A 24,529-nucleotide genomic window follows, 5' to 3' on the forward strand; every position below is an offset into this window, starting at 1 on the left:
ATGGCTTTCACCTTGATGGTCCGGAGAAGTCTCACTCCCTCTGCATGAAACTGTCGTTATTTGGCCCATTTTTGCCTATAAAAACAATCTCATAGGATGCACCCTAATCCTAACAGGGTGGTAAAGTTCAGACGGGCATAAAAATAACCCTGATAATAAAGACTTAAATCATTCCCACTTTACGCAGATACCATTCTAAGTGTGTTTTCAATGTTAATTCAGCTGATGGTCGCAATCACCATGCGAAGCAGATGCTGTCATCATTTTCAGTTTGTAGATGAGGCAACTGAGAGGCCCAGAGCTCTAGGAGAGGTGAGAGGTCATGTGGTTGAGGAGGTCCACCCTCCAAGCACTGCTCCCAGCACTGCCAGGGCATGAGGCAGCATCGCTGTCCAGAGAGGGGCTCTCGAGCCCTGGCCACCCCTCGGCTATCAGCCCTGCCTCAGGCTCAGTCCAGGGGGCTCTGGCTGCAACAATCCAGGCACACACTGTCCCTTCCCAAACTGCCCAACCTTTAACACCTTCTTTTCACTTTTCACTGGAGAAGGCGATGGCACCCCACTCCAGTACTCTTGCCTGGAAAATTCCATGGACAGAGGAGCCTGGTAGGCTGCAGTCCATGGGGTCACTAAGAGTCAGACACAACTGAGCAACTTTACTTTCATTTTTCACTTTCATGCATTGGAGAAGGAAATGGCAACCCACTCCAGTGCTCTTGCCTGGAGAATCCCAGGGACAGGGGAGCCTGGTGGGCTGCCGTCTATGGGGTCACACAGAGTCGGACACGACTGAAGTGACTTAGCTTAGCTTAGCTTTCACTTTTCACAGGCCAGTTTTCAAGCCTTTATTCTAATGGACCTGCAGAGCAAAGTAGAATTGAGAAGAATGAATGGAGAACTACTCCAATGGAAAGAAAATCTGCTCTGATCAAGTTCAGCAGCTCCAAACAGAGTCACACGTGAAGCAACAGAATGCAAAAGCAATCTCAAACAGGGAGAGTCCACGGGCCTATGTCCACAGCCCTGTGCTCTGCCTCAGCGGAACACACGTGGTCATAGGAGTAAGCAGTGTCAGCAATGAGGTCTGGGTGGTCAGGCAGGAAAGATGCAGAGATGCCCCACTAGTCACTCAGCAGTCAAGCTCAGCAGCTCAATTTGGATGCTCCTGAGCCCCCTTCCCTGCAGATTTATCCCCCAGGAAGCAAAGCTTGAAAGGGTCCTTGGGCTCAGCCTAGTAGACCATCTTCCCATCAGGAGCCCAACCACCCCTCCACAGAGCAGATTCCTCAGATGCTGGGGGAAAGGAATGCCGAGTGTGCTCTTCCAGACTCACAAGGCCAAACGTATCTATGGCTCTTGGACCCTGGTACTCCAAGCACCTGTGCTGGCCTTGGGCTATCTTCTTAATGAGCAAGTCCTTGAGCTGACTTCCAGCTGGGGACTGATCAACCGTCACATCACCGAGGGCATGGGTGAACATCGCATGTGTCATCCAACCTTCTTCCTGTGCTGTCAGCTCCAGATACCCGGGCCCACAGCTGGACCTCACCTGTGTCCCATGCAGCCTGACCAGATCCTGGCACCAAGCATGAGCTCAGCAGTTACCCAGGCAACCTGCGACAGCCCAGCCAGCAGCAGGCCACCTGTGTCCCATGCAGCCTGACCAGATCCTGGCACCAAGCATGAGCTCAGCAGTTACCCAGGCAACCTGCGACAGCCCAGCCAGCAGCAGGCCACCTGTGTCCCATGCAGCCTGACCAGATCCTGGCACCAAGCATGAGCTCAGCAGTTACCCAGGCAACCTGCGACAGCCCAGCCAGCAGCAGCCAAAGGTGAGAAGCCGTCAGCTCCCGGCTACTCCGAGCACCTATGCGCCACAGCCCTTCCTCCCTCACCGCCTTCCTACCTGTCGCAGCGCCTCCATCTCCTCGCTGGCCGCCTTCTTCTCAGACGTGCTGCTCTTGAGCTTGGACTCGGCCAGCTCTACCTCGGTCTGCAGCTTGTCCAGCTCGGAGATGACCTGGTCGCGCTCGCTCATGATGAGCTTGTACTCGCTGTACACCGCGTCCCGCTCCTCCTTGTACTTCTCCGACTCCTTGGCGGTTTTCGCCTGTGTGGTCCTCAGCTCCGTCAGCTCTGACTGCAGCAACTCCATCTCCCACTGCAGGTCCTTGTTCTGGGCCGTGGCTTTGTTCAGCTCATGGTGAATGGCCTCGAACCTGGGGGAGAGGGGCAGCCAGGACGTGGGGGATGGGGACCTGCCCGGCCAGCTCTGCTGTGCTGGACAGTGAAGCGCGAAGATTTGAGAGAGGTCATTCTCCACACCCCAGGAGAGAAAAGTCGTGAAGGACCAGTGCCCTTGGACCCAGACTTTTTCTCAACCTTTTACAAATATTCGAAGTCGCACAGAGGACTTCACTCCCTCTGCTCTACCAGAAAAAAGAATTCTTTCTTTCTTCCATGGTCAAGCTACATTATTTTTAAAAAAAAAAAAAAAAAAAACTAGAATCACAGCCTATGAAAGATAAAAGTGGCCTGAATGATCACTGAGTCTGGCCACCTCATTTCACAGATATAGATGATAAGGCTTCGAGATACAGGTGACTGGTCCAAGGTCACCAGGTTGGCATCAGGGCACAGCTCAGTCCTTCCAGGCAAGGAAGACCCTGCCATGAAGGTAGCCCTGCAAATTAAAGCCTGCAGCTCCAGAGCAGCGTTTCTGAATGTGGGTTCCTTGGAGCACCAACCCTGCGTGGAGCTCCATTAAAGAAAGTGTGCCCTTTACTGACCGATGTTTAGGAGACACTGCACTCTGCCCCCTCTTGGGAGAATCTAGTGCACGGTACCAGAGTAAAGGCTCTGAGAAGTCCTGCAGGGCAGATACCTGTTTATGTGCCACCTGGCAACTCCCAAACTCTCTTACAGCTGGAGGCTACCTTTCATATAAAGCTAATAGGCAGCTCAGAGGACAGGTATGCTGCAGAAAGGTACTTAAGAAACACTGTCTGAGGGCTGGGGTCACAGCCCTACAGATTATCTACCTTAATAAAAAGTAGAACTTTTGGAAGAAATAGTGCCTAGTACAATTAACTTCCCTATCTCTTAGGTGGGTGAGTGACAAGGAGAGGCTTGTGAGGCAACCTCAGAATCAGGATGGTCAGATCACCCGAGCCATTCAGACGGGAGAAAAGAGCACAATAACCATGACATGCTGAGGGTCAGGAAAATGATTTCTGGAGATAACGTAACTTTTTATTGAAAGAGCTCAAGGTGCTCTTTTTCCTTCCAGAAAGTAGCAGGGAGCCTTGCAGATAACCAAGAGCCCACAGAGGAGAGAATGGTCCCTGGCAGGGAAGGCAGCACTTGGCCCTCTGGCCGTTCTCCGAGCACAAAAGACAGGCAGGCTCTGCCTCCGGTAGCGGCCCAGGTTCCTACCTCCTCAGGGAGAGGGCGCACTGGTGCTGCAGCTGGATGGCCGTGTCCCTCTGCTGGGTCAGCATCTCCGTCTGCTTCAGCAGGCGCTGGTTCTCCTCCTCCATCTGCTCCAGGCGGCTCAGGTCCGAGTTGTGGATGGCAACTTTCTCACTGTACCGCTTCCGCAGGGCGTCATAGTCCTTCTTCACCACCTCCAGCTTGTCCATGGCCGTGTCGTACAGCTTGTTGAGAATTTCTGATGACCCGTTGTGCTTCAACACCTGGGGACCAGAGAATCATGCTTACCAAAGGTCAGAGGGCAGGAAGAAGGACAAACTGGCCTCCATGTGTCCGGGGGAAGAACTGTTGACAAGGGAGGAGAGGTTGCACCCTCTGGCCTTCAGGAGTCTCACAATCTGGTTCCACAGGCCCTGCAGGCACACTGAGCTGACTCACTCTTTCACAAATATTCCTTCAGTAGTGTACAGGAAAGAGTTATCGTAGCAGGTCTGAGACGTCTAGCCTTAGGGAGGCCTGCTTGCGAGCTGACCCTTGGCTGGTGTCTGGCAACATGAATGGTAAGTAGTCCACCGCACTGACATAAAATTTTTCCCAAGTGATAGGAAGGGTTTTCCATGACTGGAGTGGATGGACAGTGTGTCTTGGGCTCAGCACCATCTTTCTTCTGGGAGTCTTGAATTTCAGAGCATGCTAAGCAAGGGGCTACGTATACGGCCACTCCCAGTAAAAACTCCCTGGGCAGGGAGAACTCGTGAGCTTCCCTGGTTACAGTCTCACGTGTTGTCATGATTCAGTGCTGGGGGAACTAAGCCTGTCCTGTGCGACTCCACAGCAGGGTTCTCAGAACCCATCAACCCGTTTCCTCTGGACTTTGCCCCATGCACCCCTTTCCAGGAGAAAGGACCAGTGACCCCACAAGAGACTGACCCAGACTTGCGCAGGAGTGTCCAGGAGTCTTCAGCAGAGGCGGGGGTCGGTGCTGGCCTGCTGCAGGCTTGGGGGCAGTGAGTGTAGCAGTGCATGCATGGGATCTTTTGAAGGAGGTCACCATTATCTTCATTACCTCCAACATAGTTTTGGCCCCAGGAAAATATCAGGGAGGGAACACAGCCCCACCCATCAACAGAAAATTGAATTAAAGATTTGAGGAGCATGGCCCCACCCATCAGAATAAGACCCAGTTTCCCCCTCAGTCAGTCTCTCCAATCAGAAGCTTTCATGAACCTCTTATCTTTCTCCATCAGAGGACAGACAGACTGAAAACCATAATCACAGAAAACTAACCAATCTGATCACATGGACCACAGACTTGTCTAACTCAGTGAAACTATGAGCCATGCCATGTAAGGCCACCCAAGATGGACAGGTCATGGTGGAGAGTTCTGACAAACTGTGGTCCACTGGACAAGGGAATGGCAAACCACTTCAGTATTCTTGCCCTGAGAACCCCATGAACAGGATGAAAAGGCAAAATGATAGGACACTGGAAGATGAACTCCCCAGGTCGGTAGGTGCCTAATATGCTACTGGAGACCAGTGGAGAAATAACTCCGGAAAGAATGAAGAGACAGAACCAAAGCAAAAACAACACCAAGTTGTGGATGTGACTGGCAACAGAAGCAAAGTCAGATGCTGCTGCTGCTGCTAAGTCACTTCAGTCGTGTCCAACTCTGTGTGACCCCATAGACAGCAGCCCATCAGGCTCCCTTGTCCCTGGGATCCTCCAGGCAAAAACACTGGAGTGGGTTGCCATTTCCTTCTCCAATGCATAAAAGTGAAAAGTGAACGTGAAGTCGCTCAGTCGTGTCAGACTCTTAGCGACCCCATGGACTGCAGCCTACCAGGCTCCTCTGTCCATGGGATTTTCCAGGCCAGAGTACTGGAGTGGGGTGCCATTGCCTTCTCCAAAGTCCGATGCTATAAAGAGCAATATTGCATAGGAACCTGGAATGTTAGGTCCATGAATCAAGGAAAACTGGAAGTGGTCAAACAGATGACAACAGTGAATGTCAACATTTTAGGAATCAGCGAACTAAAATGGACTGGAATGGGTGAATTTAACTCAGATGACCATTATATCTACTACTGTGAGCAAGAATCCCTTATAAGAAATATAGTAGCCATTATAGTCAACAAGAGAGTCCAAAATGGAGTACTTGGACGCAATCTCAAAAAGGACAGAATGATCTCTGTTTGTTTCCAAGGCAAACCATTCAATATCACAGTTGTCCGAGTCTATGCCCTGACCAGTAAATAATGCTGAAGAAGCTGAAGTTGAACAGTTCTATGAAGACCTATAAGACCTTCTAGAACTAACACCCAAAAAAGATGTCCTTTTCATTATAGGGGACTAGAATGCAAAAGTAGGAAGTCAAGAAACACTTGGAATAACAGGCAAATTTGGCCCTGGAGTACAGAACGAACAAGGGCAAAGCCTAATAGGGTTTTGCCAAGAGAATGCACTGGTCATAGCAAACACCCTCTTCCAACAACACAAGAGAAGACTCTACACATGGGCATCACCAGATGGTCAATACCGAAATCAGACTGATTATATTCTTTGCAACCAAAAATGGAGAAGCTCTATACAGTCAGCAAAAACAAGACCAGCAGCTGACTGTGGCTCAGACCATGAACTCCTTATTGCCAAATTCAGACTTAAATTGAAGAAAGTGGGGAAAACCACTAGACCATTCAGGTATGACCTAAATCAAATCCCTTACGATTATACAGTGGAAGTTACAAATAGATTCAAGGGATTAGATCTGATAGACAGAGTGCCTGATGAACTATGGACGGAGGTTCTTGACATTGTACAGGAGACAGGGATCAAGACCATCCCCGGGAAAAAGAAATGCAAAAAAGCTAAATGGTTGTCTGTGGAGGCTTTACAAATAGCTGTGAAAATAAGAGAAGCAAAAAGCAAAGGAGAAAAGGAAGGATATACGCATTTGAATGCAGAGTTCCAAAGAATAGCAAGGAGAGATAAGAAAGCCTTCCTCAGTGATCAGTGCAAAGAAATAGAGGAAAACAATAGAATGGGAAAGACTAGAGATCTCTTCAAGAAAATGAGAGGTACCAAGGGAACATTTCACGCAAATATGAGCACAATAAAGGACAGAAATGGTATGGACCTAACTGAAAGCAGACGGTATCAGGAAGAGGTGGCAAGAATACACTAAAGAACTATACAGAAAAGATCTTCGCAATCCAGATAATCACTATGGCATGATCACTCACCTAGAGCCAGACATCCTGGAATGCGAAGTCAAGTGGGCCTTAGGAAGCATTACTAAGAACAAAGCTAGTGGAGGTAACAGAATTCCAGTTGAGCTATTTCAAATCCTGAAAGATGCTGCTGTGAAAGTGCTACACTCAATATGCCAGCAAATTTGGAAAACTCAGCAGTGGCCACAGCACTGGAAAAGGTCAGTTTTCATTCCAATCCCAAAGAAAGGCAATGCTAAAGAATGTTCAAACTACTGCACAATTACACTCATCTCACATGCTCGCAAAGTAATGCTCAAAATTCTCCAAGCCAGGCTTCAACAGTACATGAACTGTGAACTTTCAGATGTTCAAGCTGGATTTAGAAAAGGCAGAGGAACAAGAAATCGAATTGCCAACAACTGCTGGATTATCAAAAAAGCAAGAGAGCTGCAGAAAAACATTTAATGCTGTTTTATTGACTGTGCCAAAGCCTTTGACTGTGTGGATCACCACAAACTGTGGAAAATTCTTCAGAAGATGGGAATACCAGACTACCTGACCTGCCTCTTGAGAAATCTGTATGCAGGTAGGAAGCAACAGTAAGAACTGGACATGCAGCAACAGACTGGTTCCAAATAGGAAAAGGAGTATGTCAAGGCTGTATATTGTCACCCTGCTTATTTAACTTATATGCAGAGTAATCATGAGAAACGCTGGGCTGGAGGAAGCACAAGCTGGAATCAAGATTGCCGGGAAAAATATCAATAACCTCGGATATGCAGATGACACCACCCTTATAGCAGAAAGTGAAGAACTAAACAGCCTCTGATGAAAGTGAAAGAGGAGAGTGAAATAGTTGGCTTAAAGCTCAACATTCAAAAAACTAAGATCATGGCTTCCGGTTCCATCACTTCATGGCAAAGAGATGGGGAAACAGCGGAAATGGTGACAGACTTTATTTTTCTGGGCTCCAAAATCACTGCAGATGGTGACCGCAGCCATGAAATTAAAAGACGCTTACTCCTTAGCAGGAAAGTTATGACCAACCTAGATAGCATATTCAAAAGCAGAGACATTACTTTGCCAACAAAGGTCCATCTAGTCAAGGCTATGGTTTTTCCAGTGGTCATGTATGGATGTGAGAGTTGGACTATAAAGAAAGCTGAGCACGAAAGAATTGATGCTTTTGAACTGTGGTGTTGGAGAAGACTCTTGAGAGTCCCTTGGACTGCAAGGAGATCCAACCAGTCCATTCTAAAGGAGGTCAGTCCTGAGTGTTCATTGGAAGAACTGATGCTGAAGCTGAAACTCCAATACTTGGGCCACCTGATGCAAAGAGCTGACTCATTTAAAAGACCCTGATGCTGGGAAAGATTTAAGGCGGGAGAAGAAGGGGATGACCAAGGATGAGATGGTTGGATGGCATCGCCCACTCATGGACATGGGTTTGGGTAAACTCCAGGAGCTGGTGATGAGCAGGGAGGCCTGGCATGGTGCAGTCCATGGGGTTGCAGAGTCAGATACAACTAAGCAACTGAACTGAACTAACCCCTTTCCATGGCTGATTTTGTGTCCTTTTACTGAAATAAATTTTATCCATGAATACAATTATATGCTAAATTGTACAAATCCTTTTAGCAAATCACCAAACCTGGGGGTGATGCTGAGTACCCCAACACAAGTACCTAACATGTTCTAGTCCTGTCTCAGATGCTGGTGATGCTGCTCAGACACAATGACTGTGGTCTCAGGCCCTCTTAACCTGATGGGACGATACAGACACACACACACACAGGGACAGAGATAGGTAGATAGTTAGAAAAACAGACCAAATAAAATAACCTAAGAGTGTAAGAAGGGCTGTCAAAAAAATAAAAAATAAAATAGAGTAATGAGCTGGAGAGAGATTTTTGAGCCACAGAGTAGGTCAGGACAGAGGCTAAAGCCTGAAGAGGAGTCTCTAAGAAGGTGACTTCTGAGCTCGGGTGCAAATGAAGAACAGCAGCCAGGAGCACACCTGGCAGACGAGCGAGCAGGCTCAAAGGCCCTGAGGCAGGAGTCACCAGCCACGTCCACGCATGGACAGAAGGGCAGGGCAGCGGGACTGGAGCCCAGTGAACCAGCAGGAGTGGACACACACACAAAGGCCAGAGAAGCAGACACGGCTACAAGGCGTATAGCAGACTGTATCCCGAGTGACATGGGAACCCCAGGAGGGTCTTAAGCAAAAGAGTGCTCTGCTCTGACTTACAGGTACTAAGGCTCTTAAGGTGCTGCCCTAGATAACAAACTACAAGATGAGCTAAGAGATGGTCAGGGCTTGCTGACCTCTGCTAAGTACCTCAGGGGACCTGAGCCCTTGGGTGGGTTTATTTCCTTATTCCTCAGATGATAGCACTGAACCAGAAAAGCCTGTTTAACTGTTCCAGCTCCAGTCCAGGAATCACCTGGCTCCATCCAACATGGATTCTGGGTTATCAAAAGATCTTTGCAGTCAAGAAAACCAAAACCTGGAACTACTGAATATTCCCTTTGGAGGGAGGTGAGCCCTCAATAAATATGATTAACAAGAAAGAGCTAATTCAAATGTCAGAATTTTTCAGAGACAGGGAAAGTGAGTTCATCCCTCTGAGACATTATCTCCTAGGGCTTGGACTATGGGGGAAAAGGGAATCGCAGAAATCAGCTCACTCAAGGCTTTTAGTCTTCTTCCTTTTCTTTTCTCTTTTTTTCTTTTTTTTTTAAGGCAAAACTCTTTCCTTCAAAGGAAATTTTACAACACCAAACTAGAAATTGAAAACTCATTTTAAAGAACAGTACACAGGCTCCTCAGGCGATTAAAATCATCAACAGTTTTATAAAAATGCTTTGCTACTGCAGATGAGGACTGCATGCTGAGAAATGGTCAGAAAACCACTGATGGAGCCTCACTTCATCATTTAAAGTCTTCTTAAAAAACAATGAAGGATCTTTCAAACATACAGTAAAGCACAGCAAATAATGCAATAAAATGAGAAGAACCCACTACTATGCTCTCACCTTAAGGCAATCAATGAGGGATTGATTCCAGGACGCCTCTCAGATACCAAACTCCATGAACGCTCACATCTTTTATGTCATATGGTATACTGTGTGTGTGCTTAGTCTTCAGTCGTGTCTGACTCTTTGCGGCCTGCCAGGCTCCCCTGTCCATGCACATGCTCCCTATCCTTTACATCATCTCCAGATTATGTATAATCCCTAACACAACATAAATGCTTCAGAAATAGTTGCCAGCAAGGCCAATACAAGGTTTGCTTTTCCAAGCTTTCTGGTATTTTTCCCCCAATTTCTGGCTGGTTGAATCTTCAGATGTGAAGCCCAAGGATATAGAGGGCCAGCTGTACTTTGTCACATATCTCATACTGCTTTCCGAAGATATAAATTATTACAGATGCTCAGCCAAAGCCCCCAGTATACCCTTCTCTTATTCAGCACCCTTCACTTCCCCCTCCAGAACTGCCCCCCTACGTTTGCTATCCACCATCAGAACGCATCATATTTTACTTCCACTACTTACGTACTCATGAGAAGTCCTAATGGTGCTGCATGTGCTTCCTTTTATGCAATTCTGCTTTTAGGCTTAGGCAGTGGTGCAGGCAGTACTTCACTGGAGGAGTACATCACACATTTTTAGATTTTTAAAAATTCTATTAAATGTAACTGATTTGCAATGTTGTATTAATTTCAGGTATACAGCAAAGTGATTCCGTTATATATATATATATATATCTCTCTCTCTCTCTCTAAAAATAACCTAAAATATAAAAATAACCTAAAAAAATACTACATATTTTTTAAGATTATTTCCCGTTATAGGTTATTAAAAGATATTACGTATAGCTCCCCGTGCTGTACAGTAGATCTTCGTTGGTTATCTATTTAAAATACAGTAGTGTGTGTTGTGGACAGATGTTTTTTTAGGTTGAAGTATGGTGGCTTAGACAGTAAAGAATCCTCATGCAATGCGGGAGACCCGGGTTCTGTCCCTGGGTTGGAAAGACCCCCTGGAGGAGGGCATGGCAACCTACTCCAGTATTCTTGCCTGGAGAATCCCCATGGACAGAGGAGCCTGGCGGGCTATAGTCCATGGGGTCGCAAAGAGCTGGACATAACTGAGCGACTAAGCACATACACATAGGTGATTTACAAAGTGCTATTTTCTGCTACACAACAGAGTGAGTCAATTATACATAAATGCATACATTCTTTTTTATATTCTTTTCCACTGTTTTATCACAGGATGTTGAATGTATTTCCCTGTGCTACACAGTATGACCTCACTGTTTATCCATTCTACATATAACAGTTTGCATCTGCTAATCCCAAACTCCCAGCCACCCATTTCCCACCCCTTTTTCCTCCCTCAGCAACCACAAGACTGCTCTGCATCACACCCTGTCACTGTGATAGATGTTTACATCGTCTTTATTTTCTTTTTTTTTGCTGTTATAAATGATACTACTGTGAGCCCTGTCCATGTCTCCTCTCCCACATCTGTGAGATGCTCCCCTAGGGTGGACATATAGAAGCAGAGCTAAAGGTCATAATATGGACTGTTCCCCGCTGACCGGACGATACAAAATTGCTCTCCCAGTTCATATCCCACCAGCTCTGGGCAGGAGTTCTGAGAGTTACTGTCGCCAACACAGCCTCACCAAGATTTCAAACATCAGGTTTTCCTTTTAATTTTTAATTGAGATAAAATACACATAACCTAAAACTGTCTCAGCCGTCTTTCACCCTCTGAGTATGTATTTCAGTAGTGCGACGTATATTCACATTGTTGTGCAGCCAATCTCTAGAACTTTCTCAACTTGGAAAATTCTGTCCCCACTAAACAATAACTAGCTTTCCCTCCCCCAGTCCATGGTGGCCACTCTTCTACTGTTTCTGTGAATCCAGCTGCTCAAGAGGTGTATACAGTATTTATAAACGGAATCACACGTTACTGGTATCTTTGTAACTGACTTCTTTCATTTAACATAACGTTCTCAAGGCTCATCCAGGCTGCATCACATGACAGGATTCCCTTCCTTTTAAAAGATGAACACTACTCCATCGCATATGTGTACCACCTTTCATCTGTCCACTCATTAGTCTAAGGGCACTTGGGATGTTTCCACCTCTTGGAACCATGAAAATAGTCAGATTTCTGAAGTAATGCCTATCACATGGACCAAAACATGTCTTAAAAAAAAAACAAAAAACAAAAAACAAAAAACAACTTGCTTTCCTGATTACTAGAAAGGGCAGCGCTCTCCTTATGTTTACCTTACATTTATTGACTATACACATTTTCTGTCCCATAAATTTCTTGTTCATATCCTTTATTTTCCTTCCCCTCCTGCCCCTCCCTCCCCACCTTCTTTCTTTCTGTGCTGCTAAGTCACTTCAGTCGTGTCCGACTCTATGCGACCCCTGAGACGGCAGCCCACCAGGCTCCCCATCCCTGGGATTCTCCAGGCAAGAACACTGGAGTGGGTTGCCATTTCCTTCTCCAATGCATGAAAGTGAAAAGAGAAAGTGAAGTCGCTCAGTTGTGTCCGACCCTCAGCGACCCCATGGACTCAGCCTACCAGGCTCCTCCATCCATGGGATTTTCCAGGCAATAATACTGGAGTGGGTTGCCATTTCCTTCTCCAATGCATGAAAGTGAAAAGTGAAAGTGAAGTCGATCAGTCGTGTACGACCCTCAGCGACCCCATGGACTGCAGCCTTCCAGGCTCTTCTGTCCATGGGATTTTCTGTGGGACTTTTAAATCCCAGGTACTAATCCTCTTTCAGTTATATTCATTACAAGTTATCTTTTCCCAATATATAGCTTTTAAATTTTCTTAGTGTCCCTTGTTTCTAAAATTTCACATTTTAATGTGATAAAACTGACCAATCATTTCCTTTACGGTTTGTGCTTTGGTTGTTTTATTTAAGAAATTCTTTCCTTCCATGGATAAAGAAGATGTAGGCAATGGCACCCCACTCCAGTACTCTTGCCTGGAAAATCCCATGGATGGAGGAGCCGGGTGGGCTGCAGTTCATGGGGTCGCTAAGAGTCGGACACGACTGAGCGACTTCACTTTCTCTTCTCACTTTCATGCATTGGAGAAGAAAATGGCAACCCTCTCCAGTGTTCTTGCCTGGAGAATCCCAGGGACAGGGGAGCCTGGTGGGCTGCCGTCTCTGGGGTCGCACAGAGTCGGACACGACTGAAGCGACTTAGCATAGCATAGCATAGTATATATATATACACAATGGAATATTATTCAGGTATTATAAGTAATGAAATAGTGCCCTTTGCAGCACCATGGATGGACCTAGTGCCTGTCACACTGAGTGAAGTAAGTCAGACAGAGAAGGAGAAACATCATATGATATCCCTTATACATGGAACACAAAAAGTAATGATACAAAGGAACTTATTTATGAAAGAAAATGAGACTCACAGACTTAGAGAATGAACTTATGGTTGCTGGGGGGAAGCGATAGTTAGTTAGGGAACTTGAGTTAGACAGGTACACACTGCTATATTTAAAATACATAACCAACAAGGATCTACTGTATAGCACAGAGAACTCTGCTCAATGTTATGTGGCAGCCTGGATTGGAAGTGAGTTTAGGGGAGAATGGATGCATGTGTATGTATGGCTGAGTCCCTTTGCTGTTCACGACAACCTGGGAAGCCCTGAAACCGTCACATTATTAATTGGCTATGCTGCTGCTGCTGCTGCTGCTAAGTCGCTTCAGTCGTGTCCGACTCTTAGTGACCCCATGGACTGCAGCCTACCGGGCTCCTCTATCCATGGGATTTTCCAGGCAAGAGTACTGGAGTGGGTTGCCATTGCCTTCTCCATACCCCAGTACAAAATACAAAGTTTAAAATTTAAAATAAATTCTTTCCTTCCTACCTTGAGATCATGAATATACTCTCTCATTAGTTTTTCTAAAAGGAGTTTTATATTTCACATTTAAACCTCTAAACTATTTAAAATATTAGAATATATTTTTATGTATATTGCAAGATGGAGATAACATTATTCCTTTCCATTAATCACTAGACAAAGGAGAAATGGCCCCCCAAGTGCAGAACGAACCAAGGACCCCTGAATTGTCCAGGCAAGAGCTGGAGGACCCCAAGGGTATCAGCTGACACAGAGCCCACCACTGAGGGGTGAGAAGGGCATCCCACGAGGATGTGCCCACACATGCCCAGAACACACAGAGCCAGTGGAGAGCTCTCCTGACTTCAGGCTCACATCTGGAAACGATCCAGCTTCTGGACCAGATTTCCCTGTCTTCTGGGCAGTACCTCAAACACTCCAATTAAAAATCACTCCAAACGTTTTATACTCTAAAATCCCCAAGCCAGGTGAGAGCCACAGAACAAAGGCATTGCTGCCATTCCCCGAGTTTTCCACGAGGTGGCAGCGCTGCGTATTGCAGCCAAATGCACTCCCACAGTTGTCCAGCCTTCCAAGCTTCATTAAGAAACAAAGCTCATTAAGCTCTCATCACAAGAAAAAATTTTAACTATATAAGTTGATGAATGTTAACTAGACTTACAGAGGTGAGCTTGTCACAATGTATACAAATATCAAATCATTATGTTGTAGGCCGGAAACTAATACAATGTTGCTGTTGCTGCTTCTAAGTCGCTTCAACATGGCAGCCCACCAGGCTCCTCTGTCCCTGGGATTCTCCAGGCAAGAATACTGGAGTGGGTTGCCATTTCCTTCTCCAATGCATGAAAGTGAAAAGTGAAAGTGAAGTCGCTCAGTCGTGCCCAACTCTTCGCGACCCCATGGACTGCATGCAGCCCACCAGGCTCTTCTGTCCATGGGATTTTCCAGGCAAGAGTACTGGAGTGGGTGCCATTGCCTTGTTATGTGTCAATTATACCTCCGTTAAAAAAATAATAAAATAAAAACTATGTTATCCAATATTAAAATAAAACCTAATTTTAAAGGTGGCTTTGAAATGATGCAAAGAAAAACCTTGTTGTGAGCATTAGGCCAGCAAAGCCTACCGGCACTAGTCCATAACAAAATCTGGACAGCACACTGAGGCTTGGCCTCTCTTCACTGGGAAATAGTCCCCAAATGCCCACCGTAAGGGCCTTGGACGGGTCTGCATGATGACCCAGGCACAGCTTAGCACCAGTGAATCCGCTGCCAGAATGGGTCACAATTTCCCACTGAGACAGGGTCAATCAGAAAACCACAGAACAGGCCCAGGCATCTTTTCTGATGCCCAATCCAGCCTGCTAATGCAACAGGCTCTGGGATCAGAAGGAACCCTGGGGAGATCAGGCTGATACCTAGCACTGTCCAGGCCGAGGCTCTGCCCATTCCACAGGTGAAAGCTCTGCACAAGAGGGTTCTGCTTATTATGAGCTGAAATCTACCTTCCTCGACTCCTAACATCTCGTCCGAGCCCTTAAGGCACAAGAACAGTCCCTTTCCCACAGGACAGCACCCAGATACTCAAGAGGCTCATGGGGCCCCTAACACTTCTCAGCTTTTCTCTACCAACGGGGCTGAGAATCCTGCCTGTGCTAATGTACTCAAAAGCCTCTGGAGAAATTTGGGAAAAACCACAGCCACAGTTAACACCAGAGGATTTAAAAGACTATCCTATCAGTCTAGAATTTTTCCTTTTTATGGTTAGAAGATTATGTTCTTAGTAGACAGTTCGGCACAAACACTAACCATCAAACTAAACGTTTAGCCTCCCAGCTAAGGCTAACAGCAGGCTGAGAGAGAATATTTACATTTGGCCCAGAGTTCTGAAGTGAAAAAGCTGATACACTTCTCAGCTCAGGCAGGCGGCAGTCTTTAGAGATGACTCCCGTCCGGCCTGTGAGAAGAGGGTGGAAGTGGCCCAGGGGAGGCAGAAAGCCAGGGCCTGGTCCCATTCACACAGCAAGACAGCCACAGCCTGAGTTGTTCCCCACAAGGAGGCCAGGAACAGCTGTACTCACATCCTGCTCCACGCTGGTCAGAAACACGCTGGGCTTCTCTGAGAGCCAGGCCCTTTGGAGACTAAGAAACCCAATTCCTGGGTTATCGGGGAAAAGAAGTCAACTTCCATGAATCACCAGGGAAAAAAGTATATTTAAAGAACGGTAACAGGGCCAAAAGGAAGAGAGGGAAGTTTCCTGGAGACTCAAGTTTCCCAAATAAACTGGTAGAACCAATTTTTTTTTTTTTTTTAAAGAAAAACATTACTTTGAACCTTCCAGTGCTACCTCTAAGAACCAAACTTTAGAAAAGCAAGCACAAAGGAACACAAGGATGTATGTAAGGGTGCCCACTAAAAAATTATTCCTAATGGGAAAAAGCGCAGACTACTATGATGTTCAACAAACAGAATGCGGTTCATAAATTACTGACAGCTAACCTATCTTGTTGGATGTTTCAAATTTATAAAAAATACAAGAAGACCTATGATATACTGCAATTAAAAAAAAAAAAAGGCAGGTGGAAGAAAATAAAGACAAAACTTTGTGTGTTAAGTATGACACAGAAAATGTACACATAGAAATATCCCATGGGGTTCAGAGAGGTTAGTCACCTCCAGGGAGTGACACCGGGGCTGAGTGACTTCACTATCATGGAAGGTTTTTTTTTTTTCTTTTTTAACCAGAGACCAGGTAGGTACTACTGTAGTCAAGATAGAAGATGCAAAAATATCCCCTACGTTGCCCCCCTCCACCAAGGCTTGGCCATCTCTGCCCCAAATCAGTTGGGCATCCAGATAGCACATTCTGACTGCAGTCCCTTGGAGACAGAACTGCTACATCATGCCCGCCCCCTAAAACACACATGCATGCAAACACACACAAAAAGCCACCTGTCCGCCACTTCTAGAGAGAGAGAGGTCCTAGGACCCAAGCCCACAGCACCCTCCCCACCAGCTGCCTCATTTCCTCTAAGATAAATCACACAGAGGGCTAGGGAGCCCACAAATCCCTCGAGCAAACACGCAAGTCAAATAGCACCATTTACCCCGCAAGGGCCTCTCTTCAAGTTAACAAGGCGTGGGAGGATCCGGGCAACAAAACCGGCCTTGTCCAGCAAGGTCGGCCTTTGCCCCAGGGAGGAGACCTATGGCTGCCCCCTCGACCCTGCTTCCTCAGCTGCTGGCCTACCCGAGACCTGAGCTTTTCACAGCCCGGACGCCCACCTCAGACCTGGTAAAGAGGCTAAGGCCCTGGGCTTGGAGAGCAGGTGGCCTGGTGGCTCAGATACACCCCTGACCCCCACCAGTGGGGCTGGGTTTCCTCTCCTGGCGGGGTCCCGAGGTGGCCCCTAGGCCACTTGCTAAGGGGCACTGGTGTAGCTGAAGAGAACTGGGGACACTCACTGACCACTGTAATCAGCTACCTCACCCCAAGGGTCAGAGCTATAGGAAAAGAAAGAAGAGGAGTGGGCTGGAAGAGCACCAACTGGACTCCTGCTACCCTGGTCTGTTCTTACCTCCCTGCTTCCAGGAACCCTCCTGTTACCATGGCTGGGCCAGGCCCACCCACTCCCACACTTGCCGCCACATAACCAACCCCTCTAATCAGAGGCTCTCTGTCGGTGACTACAGCCAAGAAATTAAAACACGTTTGCTCCTTCCACTTGGAGGAAAATGTATGACAAACCTGGACAGCATATTAAAAAGCAGAGACATCACTGTGCCAGCAAAGGTCCACATAGTCAACGCTGTGGTTTTTCCAGTGGTCATGAACGGGTGTGAGAGTAGGACCATGAAGAAGGCTGAGCACCGAAGAACTGATGCTTTTGAATTGTGGTTTTGGAGAAGACTTCTGAGAGTCCCTTGGACTGCAAGGAGATCCAACCAGTCCATCCTAAAGGAGATCAGTCCTGGGTGTTCATTGGAAGGACTGATGCTGAGGCTGAAACTCCAATACTTTGGCCACCTGATAGGAAGAGCCACTGGAAAAGACCCTGAGGCTAGGGAAGATTGAAGGCAAAAGGAGAAGAGGGCAGCAGAGGATGAGATGATTAGATAGCATCACTGACTCAATGGACATGAATCTGAGCAAACTCAGGGAGTTGGTGAAGGACAAGGAAGCCTGGTGTGCTGCAGTCCAGGGGGTCACAAAGAGTCAGACACAACTTAGCAACTGAACAACAAATCAGAGGGCTCACAGAAAAGGCTCTCAGTATCTCCAAGTATGTCCAGCTTAGGGGCCTGCCCTGAGCCTGCACGCTGGGTTAATTCCACATAAGGCGTCAACAAACATCAGAGAAAGAAAATAAACCATAGAAACGAATTTTTCAATACAACACAGCTTGTAACAGGAAAACACTGAAAATAGTCCAAGGGTCAGTCAATAGGGGACTGGTTAAATCAATTATGCTGCTTTTATGTAACTCAATACTCTGCAGCAGTGAAAAACAAGGAAGTAGAATTTGTACTGAAAAAGAAAGATGCACATGACATATTCAGCAAAAAAAAAAAACATGCTAGCAATAAAAGCACTGTGCAATTCCATTTTGTCAAATATGTTAATAAGATATAAAGTATTCCATGTGTACAGATAAAAATCTCAAACTTTTCATGGTGATATACTCATGGTTAGTTATTTCTGTGGAGTGAGACTACAGGAAGAATTCTTTTCTTTTTTAAATGTCTGTGTCGATTTTTTAATTTACAAAATGCATATTAATTTTATAATTAAAGAATAAAAACATGAAGAAAGCACTGCCCTTCCACTTTTTGAACTATTTAATCTAACAGTCATTCGGTAAGGCAGAGCAGGCCAGGAGGCTCCAGCGGGCAAGGGGCACCCAGGAGTGGCCATCAGAGCCTGTACAGACAAGGAGAGGCCCTGCAGAAGCGCATGGAGACCCAGCAAAGGGTGACCAGGGGAATGGTGTGGGGAGGGAGGCAGCAGAGGGGAAAGCAAGCAGGTACACATGGAGCCACTAAGAAAATAGATTAAGAAGAATCAAAACCAGATTTCTCACTGCTGGAAAAGGGAGATACAAAAATGGAAAGGAAAAAGACAAGAATGAACCCTATTATATTGTGGTTCTGCACTGGAACTAGAAATGTGAGTGTGAACTCATGGTTTCCAGAACACATATTACATATTGAAGGCACAGGTATATTAGGAAGATAGAGAGAGAGACACACATGGCAATATACGTGAGAGTGTGTGTGTGGTGCGGATGTACTCAGATATTCCCACTCTGTTCCCTGAAAGGTCCTGGAAACCAGTACAGCCCAGGAGCTCTGAATACACAAGTACACCCAGCATTCAGACCTTGCTTCTATTCTCCACTAAAGAGAATGTGAACTCCTAGGATAAACATCTGATTTCCAGGATTACAGCAATATAATTATAAAACAAGCCTGAAACATCTTGTGCCAGAGAACAAGAACGTGCTCAAAGAATGAGGGGATATGTCGAAAAGACAGAGAAGGGACTTCCGTGGTGGCCCAGTGGTTAAGAATCTGCCTTCCAATGCAGGGGACTTGTCCTGGGTGAGAGAACTAAGATCCCATGTGTCACAAGCAACCAAGCCTGTGAGCCACAATAAGGGAAAAGCCGAGCACTGCAACTAAGATTGGACACAGTCTTAGTTGAATGAATGAATAAACAAATAGAGAAGCAAGCTTGAAGTGTTTCCACTGGCCATATGGGTATATACAACCCACTGAGCAGAACAGGAAGCCATGAGAGAGACAGAGTGTGTGTGTGTGTATGGAAAGAGGTGTGTAAAGGGAAAACAAGTATCACTACAGTGGTGAAGCCTAGAGACACCACCTCAGTCAAATGATCAAAGTGAACATCCTTAGTAATAAGTCATATCAAGCCAAGTCCCAGTCAACAGGATGTAACAAGAAAAGGCCGCTTCAGCCTGTGAAAGTCCTGCCTAAGATGAAAAACTCATCCAACCATGAAAGAAAGAAAGAAAGTGAAGCCACTCAGTCACGTCCAACTCTTTGCGACCCCATGGACTGCAGCCCACCAGGCTCCTCCGTCCATGAGATTTTCCAGGCGAGAGTACTGGAGTGGGGTGCCACTGCCTTCTCCAGGGGATCTTCCCGACCCAGGGATGGAACCCGGGTCTCTCACATTGAGGGCAGACGCTTGACTGTCTGAGCCATCTGGGAAGCCCCAAACATGAGGATCAGACAAATCCAGACCAAGAGACTACCTAGAAAATAACTAACCTGTAATCTTCCAAAGCATCAAGGTCACACAGGTCACACCCTGGGGAACTGTTGCAGGTTGAAGGAGATCAAAGAGAAACAACAAGTAAACACGGCACTTTATTCCAAACGAGCTCCTTTTCCTGTTAAAGACACTAAAAGACAACACCTGGCAGAACTTGACCAGGGTCTGACAGCTGGCCGGTGGGACGTAGCAACATTAATGCCTGACGGGTTACTGTCATACAGGAGAGTATCCTTGCTGGCAACAAGCACACATTTACATGCTATAGGGTGATGGGACATCAGGCTGGCAACTTAAGAATAAAGAGAAAAATTCTTTACACTGTGCTCGCAGCTATTCTGTAAGCCAGCAGCAGTTTCACAGTTTAAAAAATTTAACTGCAAATGGAAGAAACATAGTGCTAACAGGTGAGTTCACACAGTTATATACCAGGTTTGTGTCAGTCAAACCGTAACAGTCCTCCTTTAACTGGGGAACCATAAATGCTTCTGATGGGGAAAGGGCTCTGCTTAAATCAGACCTCTGCCGCAGTGCTAGGAGGACTCTCTGCCTCCTCCTGGGACTTTCTTCCAACCCAAAAGGTCCAACCATCTACGGACACAGCGTCATTAGTCCCTGCCACGGCCCTGCAGCCCAGGCAGTTCCAGACCATAAACTGCAAGAGAAGGGCCACTGGCCAACACCACCCATAGCAAACGGTGTTCTGAGTGGCCTGCTCCTCAGGCCTCTGTCAACGTAAAACAAGAGCCGAGCAAAGGGAAGAAACTGACTCCTAACGCAGAGAGCAGCCAAAGAAGCAGGACACACACCCGCCCCAAAATCACGGTGGAAACGGTGCCATCTTGTACTTGCAAAGAGATTTAATGTTTCCCAGCTTCTCTCCATCTATAATTTCACACCAAGTCCATACAAAGAAGCTACAGACCCTCAAGCTCTCAGACTAAGTCAAATTTCTGTTACCCAGCACACAGACCACAGAGCACCCCCTTGTTAGCCCTGGCAACATTCATAATGATGCAGAGTGCGTGTGGTTATTTGATTAACATTTGTATCCTCCATCAGACTGCAGAGTCCAGGACCACAAGGGTTGAGTGTTTGCTCACAGATAGCCCAATTCCTCACAAAAAGCAGACACCAGAAATACTTGCTAAGTAATCACACGGATGCGTGGGTGGTGGATAAGTAGGTGGTAAGTGGACAGACGCATAGATAGATGGCGGGTGATAGGTGGGTGGGTAGGTAGATGAATGGATGGATGGTGAGTGGGTGGGTGGGTAAGACAGTAGGTGGGTAGGTGGGCAGATGAGTAGGTGGAGGGGGGCTGGTAATCAGACTGTGAGCGGGTGGATGCCTGACCTTGGTCTGCTCCCGCCGCCCAGCCCGGTTGTACCTGCTGCTGCTGGGCCCGGAGGTCGCCAATTTCCTTCTGGTCCTCCTCATGGAGCCGCTTCATGTCCTCCCATGACTGCTGGAGCAGGTTGCGTTCCCGCAGCAGCTGTCCATTCTCCCGCCTCAGCATATCCACGTCATCCTTCAGCTGGGTCTGGTCGCTCAGGAGCCGGCTGTGGAGTGTGCTGAAATGCCCCCAACACTGTGAGCCCAGCCAGCCTCCAACTCCCACCAAGGTACCGCCTCCTCCTCCACCAGGTCCCAACACCCCCAATACACCAGACAGGCCACTTAAACCCTGGTGTCCGCCACATGCCAGTAAGACCCAAACCATTTCTTAGCAACCTGACATGAACTTGGCACATGTGTGAAGGCCATGGAAAGCAGATAAGCCCCTACCTGCTAGGGACCCAGCGCCTTCAGTACTGAGGGCTGGGCCAATGTCAGCAGGTGGGCAGCAGATGTCCTCAGATGGGCCCCAGGACAACAAAGGGGAGGATGCCCCCTTGGCCTCTGTGGACCAGAAGTCCAGCAATCTGCCTCGCTCACGCATTCAACCACTTTCCTACCGACCGTGCTTCGGAAGCTGACCATGGACGCAGTATGAAAACTGAGGTCCCAAACCACAAACCTACCAGGTGAAGGCCCACTGCTTGCTAGACAGCAAAGACAGAACCAGAAGCCCAGGCTCCGGGTCCAGAAACAAAGACTGGCAAGGGGCATAAGCTGGGCGCCCCAGGAACTCACTGGTAGAAGTCAGTCTCCTTGGCCACCTCCTCACACCTCTTCAGGGCGTTGGTGTGCTGGCTCTGCAGGCTCTGCAGGTCCGACATGGCCCGCACGCACTGGATCTTCAGCCTCTCGTAGTCTGGATTCAGCCTGTGGTAGGGCCTGGCCCAGACAGCAAACAGCCCAGTGAACATGGGCCTCGGGATCACCGTGACAAGGATGTCTCTCCCTGAAGAGCCATGTCCCAGGTCACTCCAGCCTAGCGGTGCCCTAACACCGGTCACCTCCACACCACCACCACCGCTACCTGGTGCCCTGCTGAGCCCAGGAGTCCCAGCACACCAGACAGACAGAATCAGAACCCCCAGGATGGAGGGCCCCGACCGCTTATCTCCCTGGGTGGGCCTGGAGAGCTGGGAGGTGCTCTGGATCTCTGGGAGCCTCCAGGAGGCCACGCGACCAGCCTGCACACTGGTCCACCAAGTCCCTGTGACAAAGCTCCTCCTCTCCTAGAGCAGGGATTCTCAATCTTGGGTGCATAATGAAAGACTAAGGCCCAGACCAATTACATCAGCATCCCTGAGGGCAGGACTCAGACTCAGGAATTTTTTTTTTTTTTTAAACCCCCTCAAGAGATTCCAATGTGCAGCCAAGATTGAGAAAAATAGCCAGGAGCAGGAGTTCTCAAACTGGGGTTCTCAGACCTGCAGGCATTGTAATCACCTGGGAATCCGTCAGAAATGCAAATTCTCAGGCCAGCCCCAGACCTCAGGAGGGAGGAAGGAATGGTCAGCAATTTGTGCTTTAACAAGCCCTTGTGGGTGGTCCTGGTGTGAGCGCCAGTCTGGAACCCCCTGCAGCCTCATATAGAAGGGCTAGTCTCTGTGCAGCCACTCCTCTGCCTCAGTGACACGAAAGTGGCTAAGGACAGGACACACTCACGCCCAACCCTCAAGCTGCCTGACCAAGAGACACACACGTCTTCATAGAAGCCACCCAGAAAAACCTTCCTTGGGGTGAGGCACATACCCCTGATGCTTTCAAAGGAAACAGATTAAACCGAGCCTGCTCCCGCCTCCCTCAGAACCCTGCCAGAATCTCCCCAACCCTTCCTTGCTATCTACCTCTTAATCCCAACTAAAGAAGCAGTCAACGATTGTCTTCAAAATAACAAAAGTCAGGTGGGATCAACCTTTTTTAAAGTATGTATGTGGCAGGAAACAACTAACAGGTCTACAAACCGCATAAAGATCTACTCAACAGTGAAGCAGGCTAGGGTACCCAGGAGACAGCAGCGCCCGTGCAGAGAAACACGGATGCGTGTGGACGCACAGATCAGTCAAAGGCTCAGCAACGGGGCGACAGGGGCGGGGGATGCCATGGCATCAAGGCGGTGACCTTGTCTAGCAGGGGAGGTGCATGGTGCCCACCTCTTGTCAAAGGTGGTCCCGTGGGTGGCAAAGGCCAGGCGCTTCCGCAGCTCGTTCCTCTCCCGGGTCATCAGCCGCAGCTGAATGGAGAGGTTCTCCACCTTCTCATTCACCTGCCGGTCGCTGAGCACAGGCGGTGGGGATGGCGCCTTCCCAGTGGTGCCTGCAGGAGGAAGGTGACAAAGTGAACTTGCCCAGTCCCCACCAGCAGCCAGGTGCCATTCTGGGCTCTCAGCTGGCCTTCACTCCTCACACCCACCTTCCCAGGTGGGTCCGGTTACAACCCTCTTCCCCAGATGACACCACCAAATCAGAGAGCAAGAGGCAAGGCAGGGACCAGAGCCCAGGCAGACTGGCTCCAGCATCTACTCCCGGGGCCCTGGCTGAGGACTCTGGGGTCCCTCTATCTCTCCCCAGCCTGGCTTTGGCTCCTCCAGGATGGCCCAGCCTCATCTTTCCATCTTTGCCTGCTCTGCTACCACCACCTGTCACCTTCCTCTGAGCAAAGAGGCCAGCCTAAGCCCTGAACAGAGTGGAAGACACAGCCTGAAAAGGAAGGCACAGTTGCAATCCAGAGAGGCTGGCAGAGAACAGAGGCAGCCAGTTCATAAGCTGGGCCCACGGGCCGTGTTCTGTTCTTCCCTGATCAGGGCTGGACAGTCTGCATGGCTCCCTCTTCCAAGCTGCCCGACTGTCTGAGGACCTGCTCCACCAGCCCAGGTGTGCAGCCTGGAGCAGGTGCAGGGACAGCTGCCCATGGCCAAGGGGTGCAGGGAAGTCCCAGGGCCTCTGGCAGCCCAGCCCACGGCAGGGCCTCATCACTTATTCCTGGGACTAGACATGTTCTGAGAAGGAAACCCCACGCAATATGCCATTACTTAGGAAAAGTGGACACCACCAGCACCTCTGGTGAGACCCCAATCTGTCTCTAGGAAGAATGCACCTCACTCAAATGTCCCAGAAAAAGAGACAAATCCATGGTATTGGTATTCTTGTATATTTAAGTATATACTTGTATATTTATATATTATGTATTTATATATATACTTGTATATTTAAGTATATACTTGTATATTTAAGTATCTCTACCTCTCATGGATCCT

The 24,529-nt window shown here is 47.8% G+C and overlaps 1 protein-coding gene across 6 annotated transcripts in view; it reads right to left on the minus strand.

Annotated features, from left to right (window-relative positions):
- Window positions 1-24,529, minus strand: part of DLG5 (discs large MAGUK scaffold protein 5) — a 123,436-nt gene that overhangs the window by 37,629 nt on the left and 61,278 nt on the right. For all 6 annotated transcript variants that reach the window (XM_070782241.1, XM_070782240.1, XM_019953877.2 and 3 more), the window contains 5 exons: window positions 23,427-23,589; window positions 22,015-22,158; window positions 21,269-21,452; window positions 3,435-3,694; window positions 1,906-2,218 (listed from right to left, as the gene is read on the minus strand). In XM_070782241.1, coding sequence (XP_070638342.1) covers window positions 1,906-2,218; window positions 3,435-3,694; window positions 21,269-21,452; window positions 22,015-22,158; window positions 23,427-23,589 — 1,064 coding nt within the window. The remainder of the gene's footprint in view (window positions 1-1,905; window positions 2,219-3,434; window positions 3,695-21,268; window positions 21,453-22,014; window positions 22,159-23,426; window positions 23,590-24,529) is intronic.

The sequence above is a fragment of the Bos indicus genome, chromosome 28 (assembly GCF_029378745.1).
Source record: "Bos indicus isolate NIAB-ARS_2022 breed Sahiwal x Tharparkar chromosome 28, NIAB-ARS_B.indTharparkar_mat_pri_1.0, whole genome shotgun sequence".
In the NCBI taxonomy this organism is placed as follows: domain Eukaryota; kingdom Metazoa; phylum Chordata; class Mammalia; order Artiodactyla; family Bovidae; genus Bos; species Bos indicus.